Source organism: Typopeltis vanoorti, chromosome 3 (genome assembly GCF_054136105.1).
Source record: "Typopeltis vanoorti isolate ZY-2024b chromosome 3, IOZ_Tvanoo_1.0, whole genome shotgun sequence".
In the NCBI taxonomy this organism is placed as follows: Eukaryota; Metazoa; Arthropoda; class Arachnida; order Uropygi; family Thelyphonidae; genus Typopeltis; species Typopeltis vanoorti.
Genome location: NC_143551.1, coordinates 119,015,538 through 119,033,786, shown reverse-complemented (window position 1 = coordinate 119,033,786; position 18,249 = coordinate 119,015,538). Strand labels below are relative to the sequence as shown.

Genomic DNA, 18,249 nt, shown 5'->3' with positions numbered 1-18,249 from the left:
TTACTCCATACTTCAAGGATATCTTTTTCTCCTGTTTTCATTTCACCTTTATCATCTCTAATTCCTTTTACAGCACTCTTTCCTCCATTCCTAAGCTTCTTCAACAACCTCCAGAATATTTTGCCACCTTCTTGATATTTATTTTCTATATTCTTGCCAAAGTCCTCCCATGACTTTTGTTTAGCTAGTTTTACACACTGTTTAGCTTTCTTACATTTGTCTCTGTATTCTGTAAGAGTAAAAGCTGACTTATTTGCCAGGAACTTTTGATATGCTTTCTTCTTTTCCTTTACTGCCTCTTTGACTTCCTGTGTCCACCAGGGAGTTCTGATTTTTTTATCTTTGCACACAACCTCACCACATGCCTCTCTGGCAGAATCAATCAATGTTTCCTTCAGAGTTTGCCACTGAATCTCCAAGGTTTGATTCCTGTTCTCAAACTCTTTCATTTTCTTTTCAATAATATTTCTGTATTTTAGTCTACAGTTTACATCTGAGAGCTGCTCAACTTTTATTCGCTTTAAAACTTTCTTACATGTTATTCTTTTCAATATGAAATTCAATTTTATCCTGCTCAAGACTAAATAGTGATCACTTCCAATTTCAAATCCTCTGTACACTCTGGTGTCCTGCACCAGGGAGAAAACATCACTATCAACAATAACATAGTCAATGAGACTTTTCTTATTCCTAGCCTCTTCTCTCCATGTGAATTTGTGCACATTTTTATGTTGGAACATGGTGTTAGTAATAACCAGTCCATGTCCTGAGCAGAAATCCAACAGATATTTGCCATTATTATTAGCTTTGCTCTTTTCTCCAAATTTTCCCAAAATATTTTTGTATGTCTCACAATCATTTCCTACTCTACTATTTAGATCCCCAACAAGGACCAACTTTTCCTTTTTCATTGTGTCAGTTGCTTTTTCTAAAGCCTCAAAAAATTCTTCCACTTCTACCTTAGTAGAACCTTCTGTGGGACCATAGGCACAAATAAGTCTCATTGTCCAGTTCCCCATTCTCATATTTGCCCACATTACTCTACTTGAGACTGACTGCCATTCAAGAAGATTAGCCTCGTATTTTGTGTTGAATACTATGGCTACTCCTTCTTTTCCTTGATTGTTATTGCCTGAATATAACATTTTGTATTTATTGCTCAGAAAGATCTCACCAGTTTTGGTCTTTTTTGTTTCAGTCACCCCTATTATGTCGATCTGGTACTTATCTAATTCCTCAGCTAGCTCCATTTCTTTGCCATTCAGGCTTCTTACGTTGATAGTACCGATCTTCAACTCTGGTGATGTTGAGTTGGGGTTTGTTTTCAGATTTGTTCCAGTAGCTGACTTTTCGCTGTTCACCCTGGTTCCCTGGCGAAAACAACGGGGGCCTTGTTTAACCGGGCGACGCCCCAGCCGGCATGAAATTTTGTCATGTTGTACCATCATTTTTTATTTTGGTTTAACCAATAAGAATACAATTTGGTCGGCTAAATCCCAAATTGCCAGCCCATCCTCGTTCGTTCAGTATCAAAGTAGATACCCAACAGGGTGCACCACGAGAAGGTGAGGATTGGACATTAGGTCAGAAGCCCTGGTCGGTTCTCCGCATTCCTTTAAAGGCTATGTGGAGGTCTCCTCTCAGTTATACAGCTATGACCCTTAAGCACCCCAGGGACATACATGGCATAAGAAATAAGAAATGGTCATGTTTAGTTTTGTATAAGATAAAAATGAATGTGATCTTTTAAAGAAGAATGAAAGTTTTATAAAGAGAATAAATACCATGCAGTATGTAGAGATGATCTGCAAATTCAAATATACATATTTTATTGGGTATAAAACAATTAAAAAGAACCAAAACAATAGAAATTTAATGGCAAAATGTGAAGAAAATACTGTGATATTGAAGCATGAATTTCATTGAATTTTTTTGCAAACACCAAAAGACACAACTTCATAGTGAATTCAAGAAGCTGAAGAAGAGAGTCCTGGAAAAGTAGAAATAATATCAAAATTTCTTGGAAGTAAGTCAGCAAATGCACTTAGAATACAGAAAGCTATATGTAAAAATAGATAAACAAAATGTTTCATAAAAATACCAGATAATTATTCATGAAGGTGAAAAAATGTTCAGGATACTACTGAAAAATGCTTAAAAATGGAGGAAAGAACACTAGAAATCAGACATATTAAAGGGACAAAAAATATTCAAAAGGAATGCAGTCAAGAGACAATAATACATGAGGTACAAAAACCACCAGAAACCTGAAATATGGAAAGGCAGGCAGAGTAGATGATGTTCAACCAGAAATGGTCTAATATGAAGGTATAAAAGTTCCACAGTTGCTACACTGCATAATTCAGAAGGCCTTATCAGAAGATTGTGAAGCACTACCATTGTACCCATCTTTAAAAAGGGAAATATAACAATATGAGAATTTTCAGAAGAAATTTCCTAATGATTGTTTCAGGATACAAAAGCATCCTGAAACATTTAGCAAGAAACTCCCACTGAAAGGAGAGAAAGAAAAACTCTAGAAGAGAAATTTGGGAAGAGCAAGCTGGATTCAGGACAAGCAGAGATTGTCAGGAATCAGAATTTTACTTTAAGACAATCCAGCAAGAAAATAGAGAAATGATCTTTCAGTTTTATATATCTGAAAAAGCCACATGATTAGGTACTAAGATTTAAATTATTCAAAATCTACGATTATATGGTGGAAATACTTCCTTTGGAAAATAAAAGATGTTAGAGGATTTTTTATTTATTTATTTTGTTTTTATTGAATGCCAAATTAAATTTGAAAACAGAATAAACAAAGCTGGTATTGGGGAAGTCAGTTACAAAAATATCTATGGAATAAAATTTAGCCAGAATGCTATACAAGTAATACAACAAGACAATATACAAACCAGTTGTAATAACTTATAAATTTGAGAAGTGGGTTAGAAATAAAACAACTGATCAAAGAAATTAGACGACATTTATCAGTTCTGGGAAAAATTAGGTGAGTGAATGGATAACATGAATGCCAAATCACAATAACCATGAAGATATTATATTTAACTTAAACATCTGATCCAACTTTTAAATATCATTTGTCTAAATAGATGAACTTGCAAACATGCAAAAGTAATTATTTCATATAATAATTATTGATTGAGCTAATTTTGAATTTCACAAAGAGTCTGAATTTCAAATGTAGATCACTGGTTGCCATTTGTGATATCTGATTTAGATAACATGAAACACATTATGCAAAATTAACTTACTTATTTAATTCTGCATGTGAAAGGAACTGTGCAAAACAGCTAGAAAGGAGAATGATCTGTTTAAAATTCTCCTTTTTCAACCATCTACATAAGACTTCTGTGTAATTCTTATGTTGATTCTGAAATACAAATGCAAAATCAAATTCAATTTGATAGTTTAAATAAATTTCTAACACATTTTTATAATAGGTGAAATGAGACAACTGCTTCATTTTAACAATATCACAGAATATCATTGTTATGCTTTAGCTATTGTTATTTGAATACTAACATACAATAATACATGAAATTGCAGAACATAGACTAGATGCAATTTGATCAGCTCTTAAGTTTTCATTCTGATCTTCTAAAATATTCCTAACTACATCAACACTAACATCTTTGTACTATTATACTTCCTCCCCTACCTGCTTCTTTTACCTCAGGTGATTGTTTTGCTAACCATCCACTGTGCTGAAATGACAACAGAATTTTAGATTAGCTCTGCTTACACATTCTTAAATATTAATAACATCAAGTTCTTTTTTGAAATCTTCACTTTCAATATGGCTCTGTCATTGAAGCTATTTGATCAATTCCCCAATTTCCCTCAGAACTCTCATATCTATAGTCTCTAATCAACTGCTCTATCTCCATTCTCTAATCCAGATGGTAATACTGGTTTGAGAATGTCATATATGCTGCTACTAAGGTTTTCTAATTTATATAAAATATTTCTTTTATGATTTGTAAAATAAAACAAACGCAAAATAAGTGTTGTGCTAAAACACCCATTGTATTCCAAGAATGAAACAGTTTTTGTTTTGTTTCCCCCCCCCTCCCAATAGGGAGGAAAACACAAAATTTCCTCCCTACCAGGAGGTAATTTATTTCTACATGCTCCATTGCATACAATCCTTATATTACATGTAGCTTACAAGTACTGATTTAACATTCGTATTTATATTTTTATATATACATATATTAACACTATATAATTCACACAATATCAGTAATTATGTTAGATTACAAGGACTGAAAGTTGATAATAAATTTAGTTTAATCCTTTATCCAGGTGTGAGCAATCAAAGTTTGTGCCTGAAAGTATCTTCAGGACTGGGGTCAGGTAGTACGACACCGGGCAACTCGTAGCAAAGGTGGACCAAGCTACCATCACTCCTATCTCAGTATCTCCCATAATACAAAACATTATACATATCCGCAAGGAGATGTGTTTTGCATTATGGGAGATACTGAGATTATACATATTATACATATCCGCAAGGAGATGTGTTTTGCATTATGGGAGATACTGAGATAGGAGTGACGGTAGCTTGGTCCACCTTTGCTACGAGTTGCCCGATGTTGTACTACCTGACCCCAGTCCTGAAGATACTTTCAGGCGCAAACTTTGTTCGCTCACACTTGGATAAAGGATTAAACTAAATTTATTATAGTCTAACTAAGTGAAAAATAAACTTTCAACTGAAAGTTGATCTTATTGGCAAATTTAATTAATTCTGAGTAATGCTTTTCGATAAGCCTCTGTTTTGACACTGGCCACTTTTCTCCGGAGTGATGACTGGTTGTATTATGGGCATCCTGATGGAGTCCAATAGCTGAGTTTAAAGTATGTGGTCAACAGTCTGCTGACCACATACTTTGAAGGTGTGGACTACAAATGCATGAAGGTGATTCCAGGATATGGAATCTGTGTAAGTAGTGTCTTAGTTTTCCATGTCCCATTAGTAGCGTGGTTAAACCTGGAGAAATGGTGTGTGTTTTCAGCCGGAGTCTGCTTCTGATGCTTGGAAAGAATTCTTTTGTTGTTGATCCAGTTTTTGATATTTTCCATTCTTCCTCCCACATGTCTAGACTTTCTCTTCTGCAATTGTTTTTATAGCAGATTTCGAGTACTTTTGGTAACTTGTTTCTAGTCGTTCGTTTCTAGCTGCTTCTTTAGCCAGCTGATCCACTCTCTCATTTCCTAATACCCCAGTATGCGCATTCACCCAGCAGAACTTGAGTTCCCATCCCTCTAAAGTAAGATTCTGAACCAAAGTTCTGGTCTGTTCTATTAATGCAATATGGTTGTTCTGGTTTGTACGCTGTCTATAGTGCTTTTACTATCACTGTAAATTGTTGCTGTCTTTTGATGAGAGGTGTTGAGTTCTAATTCCCATAGATATGTAAGTGACTTAACTATAGCAAGTTGTTCTGCTTGGTTGTTGGAACAGAGAGGATGCAGTCTAGAGCAGTGTTCTTGTATAGCGGACTGTCTATTCTATGCAATGAAAGAACAATCGACATTCCCTTCGGTTTTGCTTCCATCAGGGTATATTTGGAAATCGTCACTTTCAGAGCTTTCCTTCTCCTTAATGTATGTTCTCTTTCCTGGGTGAGGCTACCTAATATAGTGAAGAGGACATTTATAGCAATTTCTGGAAGTGACGTCATACATAATAAATGATTCTTGTATTTTCAGACAGATCGGTGTTAGAGCTGCAATAACGGAAGCTGCCTCGAAAGATATTGTCCTGTATCCTTTAATTATATGTATGGCTATAAGGCGTTTAACTCGGTTTAGTTTTTGTCAGTTTATCTTTGATTTTAGTGTATGTTTCCAGGCAGGTGCAGCATAAGATATCAGTGGTAGTATAGCTCCAACATATATTGTTTTCAGCGCTTGTTGGCCTAATCCCCACTTAATCCTTGCCGACTTTACTACTTGTAAGCTATTTTAGGCAGCATATAAGATATGCTTATTGAAGGTAAATTTTTCGTCTATTGTTACTCCTAGGTATTTTAGCTCACTGACTACCTGAAGAACTTCTCCGTTTAGGAAGACCGTTACAGGTTGTTTTGATTTTTTGCATGAGATGTGGAACACTTTAGACTTGGTGCTACTGAAGGTAACTTTCTTCTTGCATGTCCACTCTGCAATTTTAAAGAGTTTAACGCAATGGCTTACAGTTACTTCTAACTGTAAGCCATTGCGTCCCTGAATCATTATCATCACATCATCGGCGAAAGCTATGACTTTTGTTTTAGTAGTGAAAGGAAGTCTTAACAGCAAGTCATACTGGATGTTCCAGAAACCTGGTCCACAGCAGGAACCTTGCGGACAGCCTCGTTTGACTTTTTTCATTACAGTTTGGTTTTTAATATCATAGCTGCTCTTCTGTCTGAAAAATAATTTTTTGTAAGGTAGAGTAAGTTTTTTCGGGCATTTTAAATCTATTAATTGATTGATTATGGCTGGCTACCACACAGAATCGAAGGCTCCTTGTACATCGAGTGAGATCAGTAGTACGTAATTTGTTTTTGCTGTAGACTGTCTTCTGCGAACTCTTTAACCTCCATAATTGCATCTACTGTGCTAGACTGAGGTCTAAATGCATATTGATTTGCTGCTTAATAGGTTTCTTGAGTAGACATCGTGCATGATTTGGTTTATTAGAAGTTTTTCTAGTACCTTACCGGTAACGTTTATGAGACTGATCGGTCTGTATTTGTTAATTTTGTCGGATGTTTCTTTTCCTGGTTTTTCTGGGTACAATTTTTGAGTGCTTCCATATTGAAGGAAATCGTCCTCTTTTTAGGCATATGTTGTAAACTGTTGTTATGAATTTGAGAAATGCTGTTAGGAGTATATTGTTGGTTATTCTGTCTTCTCCAGGAGTTTTTCTTGGATCCATTGATCTTAATACTGACTCAATTTCATCAGTTGCAAATGAGTCGTCGTCAGGAGTGTCTATATCTGTTTCTATTCTTTGTCGATAAGTTTTGTGGATTTCTTCATCTGTTGATTCATCGTCATTGGGAATAAACTTCTCTCTCTCTCTCTCTCTCTCTCTGTGTGTGTGTGTGTGTGTGTGAGAGAGAGAGAGAGAACAGAGCTCCAGAGTTTACACCAGAGCTAACACCTGTCTTGTATCGCCTCTATGATCTTTTATATTTAGCTAGTACTTATCCAGTTACAAGAATTAACAGACCGTTTCTAAGGCACTTAGTAATTATGGATTAAAGAATAGCATTCCCAAATCAAAAATGATGTCTTCAGGCAATAACTCTATAAAATTTCAGTTAATGATGAAAAATTGGAAGTAGAAAGATTCACAACACAGAGATGGTCAGTTTAAACACAAAGCAACTGTTGCCCTGCAGAGATTACAGTCACTTTAGAAGGACAATAAAATATAGCTCGCTACAAGATTCTACCTCCTCATCAATACCCTTGTTAACTCTGTCTTACTATATGGATGTGAGAGTTGGACATTACTAAAAGAAAATGAAAAAAGATTATTGGCCTTCAAGATGAAGTGCTACAGAAAACTTTTGAAGATACCATATACCCACGATGGCCAAACTGCAGCTCACGAGCCGCATGTGGCTCTCCTTAAGTTTTATTGTGGCTCAACTAACAAATAAAAAATATTTATAATTTTTCTTAATTTTCTATTGTTTTTAATTTAATTTTTCAATTAACTACATTGCTGTTCAGCAATGTAGTTATATTTATATTACCTTGTCAGAAAATTAAAAAAGATACATTAAAAGATATAAAAGAATCAACTGACATTACAGACCAACCACAATTAGCAATTTTTATTCCTTTCGTTCTTGAGGACAGAGTGATGCGAGAAGAATTATTAGATTTAATAGCATTAACAGATAGTACTTGTGGCATTGATATTAAGGAAACTTTTGATGTTGCCCTTAAAAATGTTCCAAAAAGTAAATTTGTGGCTCTTAACAATTTCTGGTAGGTAACTATGGCTCTTGCTGCCAAAACTCTGGCCGCCCCTGCCATATACGGCACCATTGCTAGAACATGAGAAAATATCATCACTAAAATATGTCAAAAACAACTCTGGTGGCTGGACCATATAGCTGGATCAGATAGCTTATCTAAATTAGCACTGGAGGACTTGACTTCTGGTAAAAGACATCGGAGATGACCTAGAATCACCTGGATAGATAATATTAGAAAGTGGACTAATTCTTCGTTCTCCACTTTAAGGAGATCCCAAGACAAAAACATCTAGAAGACAGAATAGCCAACTTCTTAACCACCTAGTCTGCAATTAATCCGCAATCACCAGAATGGATTCGACCATTAAAATTCTACGACTAATAAAAATTCACAAGGATGTACCTTGTTTGTGAATTTTTGGTGCTCCATATATCCTGGGTGCTTTCACATGGAAGAGCTTGAGTTTGTAAAAGAAACAATTAACAAACTCAAGCCTTTCCATGTTAAAACACCCAGGATATATGGAGCACCAAAAATTCACAAACAAGGTACAACCTTATGCCCTATTGTGGATAGTATAAATAGTCCCACATGCAAACTGGCTAGACATTTAGCTACTCTCACAAAAAATTCACCTTCCTTTGTTAAAAATTCTACCCACCGAAAAAGTATTTTAGAAAACCATACCTTAAAAAGTTCAGATGTAATGGTGAGTATTGATATCACCTCACTATTCACAAATGTACCGTTAACTGAAACCCTTGATTTACTAAAGTCACACTTTCCTCCCTGATATATTTGAACTATTTAAATTCACAGTACATGCAGGTTATTTTACATGGAATGGGAAAATATACAAACAATTAGATGGGACAGCAATGGGCCCCCCCCCCCCAGCCAACTTCTACATAGAAGAATTGATCGCAAAGGAAAAGAGATCTAAGCTGTCAGAAGGAAAAACGTTTTTAGTGTTAAAACATCTCTCACTGCTTACCAATGGAATATTGGTAAGCAGTGAGAGATGTCAAAGCTTACCAATATGTCTGTATTATTTAAAGTTGGATTTTCTATCAGGGTTTAAAAATGGATAGAGTTATTTATATATGATGTAGTAAGTCCAGTGACCGGGGGGGGGGGGGTCAGAGAGAGAGAGAGTTAGCCAACTGCTTTGACAGTTTGTAGCATGGTGCGTTAGTGGCATCTACTATAGGTCTTAGGAGAGAATTAGGTTTGTGGATTTTGGTAAACTGTATATTCAAGGGGGGGGGGGGGGGGAACAGAAAGGTTTGCTTTTTTTTGTAATGTCTGGAGGCCAGGAGAATACTTTTTTTAAGTAAGTTTTTTCATTTTTTAACTTGTGTTTTTGTGGGATCATGTTCTAGTGGTAGTGCGATTTCGGAGGATAATTTCCATTTTTCGGTTATATTTCGTGGCATTAAGGATGACTGTGGCATTACCCTTATCTGCTCTGGGGATGGTGATACTTTCTTCTTTCCGTAATTTTCTGAGAGCAGTGTATTGGCCAGACGATAAATTACTTTTGGAGACAATGACTGGGCAAGGATATTGGCAACGTCAAGTCTGATGTTATTAGCTATTTCTGGCACTAAGCAACAGATTCTGCGTTCGATGTTACACATTATATCTAGCACTGGCACTTCTTTCGGTGTGATGCCAAAATTGTGGGCTGATGCTCAAGGGCACTGACAGCATCTTTGTTGAGCCTTTTTGAAGATGGATTGACTATCTTCAAAAAGTCTGGAGCAGTTGAATATGCAGTCACAACCACAAATTCAGCCACTCCAGACAGTAGTCAATCTATTCTTCAATACATTCTTTGTTGAGCCTTTTTGAAGATAGATCGACTATCTTCAAAAAGTCTGGAGCAGTTGAATATGCAGTCACAACCACAAATTCAGCTACTCCAGACAGTAGTCAATCTATTCTTCAATACATTCTTTGTTGAGCCTTTTTGAAGATAGATCGACTATCTTCAAAAAGTCTGGAGCAGTTGAATATGCAGTCACAACCACAAATTCAGCTACTCCAGACAGTAGTCAATCTATCTTCAAAATCTATCTTCGATACATATACATATATATATATATATATATATATATATATAAAAATTTGATGCAATGAATTTACTTGGCTAATTCCTGAATCATAGCTGAAATTTAAGACTCAAAAATTTACTGGAAGCCAAGAGATACCAAAATAGAAAAAAACTATTATTTGAATGCACAAGTTTCGTCTTCTTAGAAGACTTCACTGGGTGCATAAAACGAAAAGAGATACACAAAAATATACATTACAAGAAAACAACAGCTATACATTAACTTGCAAATGTAATGCTGACAAAGGCATTCTGGATGTCCATAGTATTATTGTGAATGTCCATGGAGGAATGATCTTGTATATGACAAAGCTGTGCGATTGAAGAGTGATCTGGATGATATATCTGGATGTCCATAGTATTGTTGTGAACGTCCATGCAGGAATGATCTTGTATATGACAAAGCTGTGCGAATGAAGAGTGACAATCAGATAAGGTATAGCTAAGGTTAATAATATTAAGACCAGTGGAGGGTCGTGGCTTGAAATCGTGACGACGCTGCAACTTTCGAAATATATATACATACACACTATAAGTACAGTGTATACGTGTTTGGATAAAATATCAAAATTATGGTAAAAATTTTAAAAAAAATTAAACATGAAAAAATTGTTTATTATCGATAAAATTATAGTTTGGTATACTTAAAAATAAATATATTCTTGTTTTGTTTCATGAAAAAATATTGTTTATTATCGATAAAATTATACAGTCTAGTATAATTCAAAATTACTTAAAAATAAAACCCATTCCTTTAATTTTAATTAAAGGAATGGATTTACAATTTTTGAACATTACAATTAAATCCTTTAATTGTAATGTCCAAATATTTAAAGAGACGGAGTAAACACGATAAGCACTACGAACACTCTACCACTGGCGCAAACTGAATATAAACAACAGTGGAACTGTGCGATGGAAAGTGCCGCATTACGCTAATAGTTTGCATCTCACTATGACGTGCATATGCTTATACACGTAACAATATGACACTGTGGTAAACACAGTGCTGCTAGCATCCTTCGCCCTCCTAAGTGCTAATAAAAAATAAGAGAATTGTACTCAATTGTTGATGATAAAATTAAATATTACAAACAAATATAAATAAATTAATAAATACATTTATATATCGAGAAAAATTGGGGGTGCTACAGTTTCACAGTGCCTATGCATGAGCTGTCCGTTATTAAGACAGACTAGATTGAGAACAATTTTTGTTGATTCCACAATTCTTCTCTCAGTTCATTGTAGCATGTAAATATATTTTGTAAAAATTGACAGAGTCTATTGTTTGTCATACACAAATGAGAGGTATTGTTAGCATTATATGCAAATGAGCCATAGCTTAAAAGTGGACATTTTGGAGTGGTTTTCCATTTTGTGTCTGGAGTGAGAAAACATCATTTAACTAATGAATTCAGATGGCGAATCATCATAAAACTAGAGGCTGGCCAAAGTCCTATGAATGTAGCCAGATGGTTGCATCTGAGTCATTCCATAGTTCAGAGACTGCAGAATCAATTGGTCATAAACAGCATCCTGGAAATACAGCAAAGGAAAGCCACAGGCTACAACTGCAGTGGGTGAAATATCCAATTACTTGCTTGCCAAAACAGAAGTGCTACCTGAATCAGCTATGATCTGATCTCGCATTGGCTACAAGAACATTAGCACCTACTTCCAGTGGGTGCAGAAAGCTTCATAAAGGTGGTATGGTATGTTAAGTGACCAGTAGTATGTGTGCTCTCATCCCGCCACAGGAGAGAATTTTTGAAATGGGCAAGGCTCCACGTCAATTGGACCCAAGACCAACAAAGAACAGTTTATAGACTAGTCTTGATTGTTCTACAAAGCGATATCAGGCATGTTCTGATCTGAAAAGAACCAGAGACACATTATAAGCCCTCTAATATCTGTGAAATACACGCTTATGGTGTAGGTGGTATGATGGTTTGGGGTGGCATCTCATTGGGTGGATGCACTGACTTGTATTGACTTGTGCTTCCTAGCAGAACCATGAATCCTGCAACTTATAAAGATGAGGTACTGGACCTATGTTCATCCATATGTGCGGGTGCAATAGGGGAGACATTTATCCTACAAGATAATAATGTTCATGAAGGTGGTATATTGGAAAATATTGGTCCATTCAGCAAAGAGCTCACGGACCAATATTTTCAAGAAGAGACTATCATATATATGGACAGGCCAGCCAAGTCTCCTGATCTTAATCCTTTTGAGCATGTCTGGGATGCTCTATGTAGACATGTTGCTGTTCTGAAACATCTCTTCCCCACTCTTTAAAACCTTGAGTGACTTAGGAGAGCTATGGAAGAGCAATTGTTATCATTACCAAATGACATCAGCTCCTGGTCATCATTAAAAACAATATCTTCTTCTTATTGTGCTATCTTCTATCGAAGGTCAGCGACCATCTTGGCGAACAAACTGCGCTCTTGTGCTAATCTGAGCAGTTGTGCACTGCTCTTTCCTGTCCACGTCTTGATGTTGTCAAACCATGATATTCTTTTTCTTCCTCTAGTTCCTTTGCCACCAATTCTTCCTATCAAAATAGTTTGTAGAAGTTGGTATTTGCTGTTTCTCATGATGTGGCCAAGATATGATGTTTTTCGTTTCTTGATTATTTGTACAAGATGTTTAGCTTTGCCAATGGATTTTAAGACATCTTCATTGGTAATTTTTTCTGTCCATGATATCTTTAGCATTCTTCTGTATAGCCACATCCCAAAGGCTTCGATTTTCTTGATGGTTGTCACCTTCAATGTCCATGTTTCAACTCCATAGAGCAGAATAGACCACACGTAGCATTTCAGCATTCGGCATCTGACTTCCATGTTTAGGTCTTTATTGCAGAATAGTGTTCTCATTTTCATGAAGGACTGCTGTGCAACTTCAATCCTTGTCTTTATATCTATTTCTGGATCCCACCATTCATTAACCCAGCAACCAAGATATTTATATCTTGACACTTGATCAATATTTTTCCCATTGAGTGTCAGTTTCATTGATGAGGCTGGATGTTTGCTGATGATCATGTATGTTGTCTTGTTGATGTTTATATTTATTCCCATTCTTTGGCTTTCTATGTATACTCTGTCAATGAGTTTTTGGAGATCCATAATATTATCTGCAATTAGCACGGTGTCATCTGCATATCGAAGGTTGTTAACAATCTTTCCATTTATTGTGATTCCCTCTGCATATATGTTGAACAGGAGTGGTGAGAGCACAATATAAAAACAATATAAAACATTTAAATATAAAGAGCCAAAAGGCTTCATTTCGGCGATATATTCAAATTAAGGGGATATTAAATCCACATTGTTTTAAAACCAAATAAGAAACTCAAAGATTGGAATCAGAGCGTTTCATGTCGAATATAGTAAACTATAAAGTATCGGCGGTTACTAGCGTGAGCTAATGCAAGTAGTCCTAGTAAGTAGTACAATCTCAGGCAACTCGTTGCAAAGGTGGGAAAAGTTCTGATCGCTAATCTTGGTATTTTCCATAATGTAAAAACACATTTCCTAGGAAATATATGCTGTTATTACATTATGGTGGGAGGTCACTACCCAGACTGGTTTCAGCCTTTTTTGAGGCTTCATCAGTGAGTAGCTAGACCAAATAGATACCAAAGGGTATAGCAAAAAGAACTTATATACTCTGCTATACGAGTTGTCAAACAGGTGCAACCATTAAGTTACTTAAATATAAAGAGCCAATAGGCTTCATTTCGGCGATATAAACATTATTCAAATTAAAGGGATATTAAATCCCACATTGTTTTAAAACCGAGTAGTATCGGCGGCTAGTAACTGCCAATACTTTTATAGTTTACTATATTCGGCATGAAACTCTCTGATTCCAATCTTTGAGTTTCTTATTCGGTTTTAAAACAATGTGGGATTTAATATCCCCTTGATTTGAATAATGTTTATATCGCCGAAATGAAGCCTATTGGCTCTTTATATTTAAGTAACTTAATGGTTGCACCTGTTTGACAACTCGTATAGCAGAGTATATAAGTTCTTTTCGCTATACCCTTTGGTATCTATTTGGTCTAGCTACTCATTGATGAAGCCTCAAAAAAAGGCTGAAACCAGTCTGGGTAGTGACCTCCCACCATAATGTAATAACAGCATACATTTCCTAGGAAATGTGTTTTTACATTATGGAAAATACCAAGATTAGCGATCAGAACTTTCCCCACCTTTGTAACGAGTTGCCTGAGATTGTACTACGTACTAGGACTACTTGCATTTGCTCACGCTAGTAACCGCCGATACTTTTATAGTTTACTATATTCGGCATGAAACTTTCTGATTCCAATCTTTGAGTTTCTTATTCAGTTTTAAAACAATGTGGGATTTAATATCCCCTTAATTTGAATATAAAACATTATATTCAAATTACATTGTTGTGAGCACTGTACTGCTGTGAAGGGTGACCACATTCCTTATTGAGGCACTCTGACAATCTCATTTTGACCTTTGTTTTTGACCATTCATTTAACCGACGAAGACAATGGTCACCGATGAAGTTCTCCCCCATATCCATTTGTTACTGAATTGAAGCATCTCATGATGCTTTTTACCACCAGTTTTTGAATTATTGTGATTTTTCTCTTTGCTCCTTAATAATTTATGGAAACCAGTGTGTGTGTGTGTGTGTGTGTGTGTGTGTGTGTGCGCGCGTGTATGTTATTTAGATAATAAAATGGAAATTAATTTTTCAGATAAACAACTAACAATATAACTTACAGCAGCGATTGGTGTCCTCTGCTGAATTAAAACAAGCTTCCATTTCCTGCTTTCATAGACTATAAAAAGAATTAATGAATACATTTCTCAATATTAATTTGGATTAAAAATTAAAACAATTTAAGAAGTAATTACTAAAATAAAGAGCCAAAAGGCTTCAGTTCAATGATGCAAAATTACATAAGTAAAGGGGATATTAGATTCAGCATTATTTCAAAGCTTAATGTAAAAACTATGAAAGTTTTGTAAGTTGACCAGAGAGCTTGCAGGAACATATTCCTCAGCATTCACGAGTTGCCTTAGCCTGGACTACTTAAAAGACATAGGAACCACCCACTTATTTTAATAATTACTTTTACACACCGACCAAAACTTCGCTTACAAAAAAATACATTTCTCTGACATTTCAAGTTACTCAGTACTGAACGAGAGTTTCTGCTCTCTTAAGGTTTCTGCCTGGTCTCTGAAGAGAACCAGTTTTAAACAGCTGTCAGGCCAGTGAAACCTTATCAAAATGGATTAATAAAAGGCAAATATATATATATATATATTCAAGATATACCAAGTAATTTTATATAAACTTGGCTTTTAATCCTATTTCCCAAGTAAGAAAACAGACAAGCAAGTCAAGTTTGCGCCTGCATGTAGTGCAAGCCTGAAGCAACTTGTGGTTACGTAGTGCAGTTGGAGGCAACTCGCGGTAAAGGTGGATTAAGCTCCAATCACTTTCCTTAGTATTTTGCCAATAATGTAAAGCACATCCCCTTGCAGAGATGTATGATGCTATGCATTAAAGGCAATGGTCACTACCCATACCGGTTTCGACCTTTATTGAGGTCTCGTCAGTGGGAGCCAGACCTGAAAATGCTAAGGTTGAAGTAATGCAGAACTTATGAATTTTGCCTAAACAAGTTGCCACAAGGTGCTTTGACCTTATTAAATAAAATCTCCGGATGAGAGAGATAGATGTACAAAGTTTTTTAACTTGGGTATATTATGCATTCAAGATACCAAGTAATTTTATATAAACTTGGTTTTTAATCCTATTTCCCAAGTAAGCAAACAGACGAGTCAAGTTTGCGCCTGCACATAGTGCATGTCTGAGGCAACTCGTGGTAAAGGTGGATTAAGCTCCAATCACTTTCCTTAGTATTTTTCCCCTAATGTAAAGCACATCCCTTGACTTACTTGGGAAATAGGATCAAAAACCAAGTTTATACAAAATTACTTGGTATTTTGAATACATAATATACCCAAGTTAAAAAACTTTCTACATCTATCTCTCATCCTGGGATTTTATTTAATAAGCTCAAAGCACCTTGTGGCAACTTGTTTGAGTAAAATTTATAAGCCCTGCATTACTTCAAACTTAGCATTTTCAGGTCTGGCTCCCACTGATGAGACCTCTAATTTGAGAGGTCCTGCTTGGGGGTAAGTTTTTGCCTGTCTCTGAGTGGGACCACCGCTGAGATTATGGTTCTGCTTGGTGGTGGGGTGAGTCTGCCACTAGGTAGAGCCAATGCTAAGAAGTTCTTCTCGATGATGGGGTGAGCCTGTCACTGAGTGGAACAATGCTAAGTTGGGCGATCTTTCGGGATCTTCTTATTTTTAGAGCCTGCCCGTAAAAGGCAATGGTCACTAGTGACCATTGCCTTTAATGCATAGCATCATACATCTCCGTAAGGGGATGTGCTTTACATTAGGGGAAAAATACTAAGGAAAGTGATCGGATCTTAATCCACCTTTACCACGAGTTGCCTCAGACTTGCACTACGTGCAGGCGCAAACTCTACTTACTTGTCTGTTTGCTTACTTGGGAAATAGGATTAAAAACCAAGTTTACATAAAATTATTTGATATCTTGAATACATAATATACCCAAGTTAAAAAACTTTCTATATATATATATAGACACTTGGGTGAGGTAAGGCAACTCGTGAATGTCGAGGAATATATTCCGACAAGCTCTCTGGTGAACTTACGAAACTTTCACAGTTTCTACATTCACCATTGAAATAATGCTGGATCTAATATCCACTTTGCTTATGCAATTTAAGAAGTGACAATTCCTTTATACATGATAAATATTTTCTATGACAGCTACTTACAGGGTGAACCTAGATAGCCAGATGTCTGCCATGTCATCTAAAAAGGAATGTAGAGAACCATCGTGGCATCTGAATCCAGTACTTAATCCTTACATTTCCAATAATAGAGTACACCATGTCCCTTCCCACCATACACACCTCCATGGATAATGAATCAACCAATATTTTAGGATGCCAATCTGGAACTTGCTAAGTGCATTCCACATTGATAAACAAAAGACAGATGTGTGTGTGAAAACAAACTGCCTAGAGAATAAATGGAAATTAACAGATTTGTAGAGGATTAACCATCCTATTATGGCATTAATTTGATTTTCTATAAAGTTGGCTGTGACATGTCATTCAAGCTTGTCATGTTAAAGGAAAGACAAGTAGAGACTGGAAACCAAACTACAGTATAGCATAATTAGATAAATAATAAAAACTTGATAGGAAACTTGTAATGAAATCCTAATTGTGTTAGATCATTGTCATTATTTTCTGATATATATCCTAAGTACAGTTTCAAGAGTTTATAGCAGTCTAACACAATACTTCATGACTCGATTCAGATAAACTTTCTTTAAAACTGGTCCATTATTTGTCAGAGCACTGATATGATCAACTCTTATATTTAGACCTTCTGAAGCAATCCCAATAAGGCAACTTGATCTTCCTATATAATTTTTTTTCTGATATTTCTGCTTGGAACACCTACTTTTCTGAACTTGAATATTCTATTTTGTTTAAGTAACCACACAAACTTATATTTGAACATGAAGATATTTTCTGGTATCATTTTTAATAAGGTCCTGCCATTGATGGCATCTGTTCACTGTCCCAATTTTTCTTAAACCTTTCATGTCTGATCTCCAGTCTTTGATCAAACTATTTCACATACTCAGATCCCTATGTTATGATTTTATACTACTATATTAAACTTTTAGTTCATTTTTCTCTCTCCTGTTCCATATTAGATGTCTAAAAGTAGGTGAAGTACAATCATTCCCTGTCATGTAAATGTGGTTCATTTCTACAAAGGGGTTATGGTGTATTTAGCAAGTATTCTAACTATAAAGAGGATACCTTCACCTTGGAGGAAATATCTACTAGACTTACTAGTAGTAGATGACTCATCACCCAGTAAAAATACCACCTAGTTTATTGTAGCTGGCTGTTTGATCTCCAAAGGAGGGATTCTGGTTTCCATTCATCCTTCATCTTCCTCCCACCTTCATAAAGTATAAATGATTCC

The 18,249-nt window shown here is 35.8% G+C and overlaps 1 protein-coding gene across 2 annotated transcripts in view; it reads right to left on the bottom strand.

Moving 5' to 3' along the window:
* The window catches only part of LOC150108516 (proteasome assembly chaperone 2), a 135,501-nt gene that overhangs the window by 73,803 nt on the left and 43,449 nt on the right, over positions 1–18,249 (bottom strand). For both annotated transcript variants that reach the window (XM_090390824.1, XM_090390823.1), the window contains exons 3-4: positions 14,908–14,966; positions 3,276–3,394 (exon numbers count right to left, since the gene is read on the bottom strand). In XM_090390824.1, coding sequence (XP_090246950.1) covers positions 3,276–3,394; positions 14,908–14,966 — 178 coding nt within the window. The remainder of the gene's footprint in view (positions 1–3,275; positions 3,395–14,907; positions 14,967–18,249) is intronic.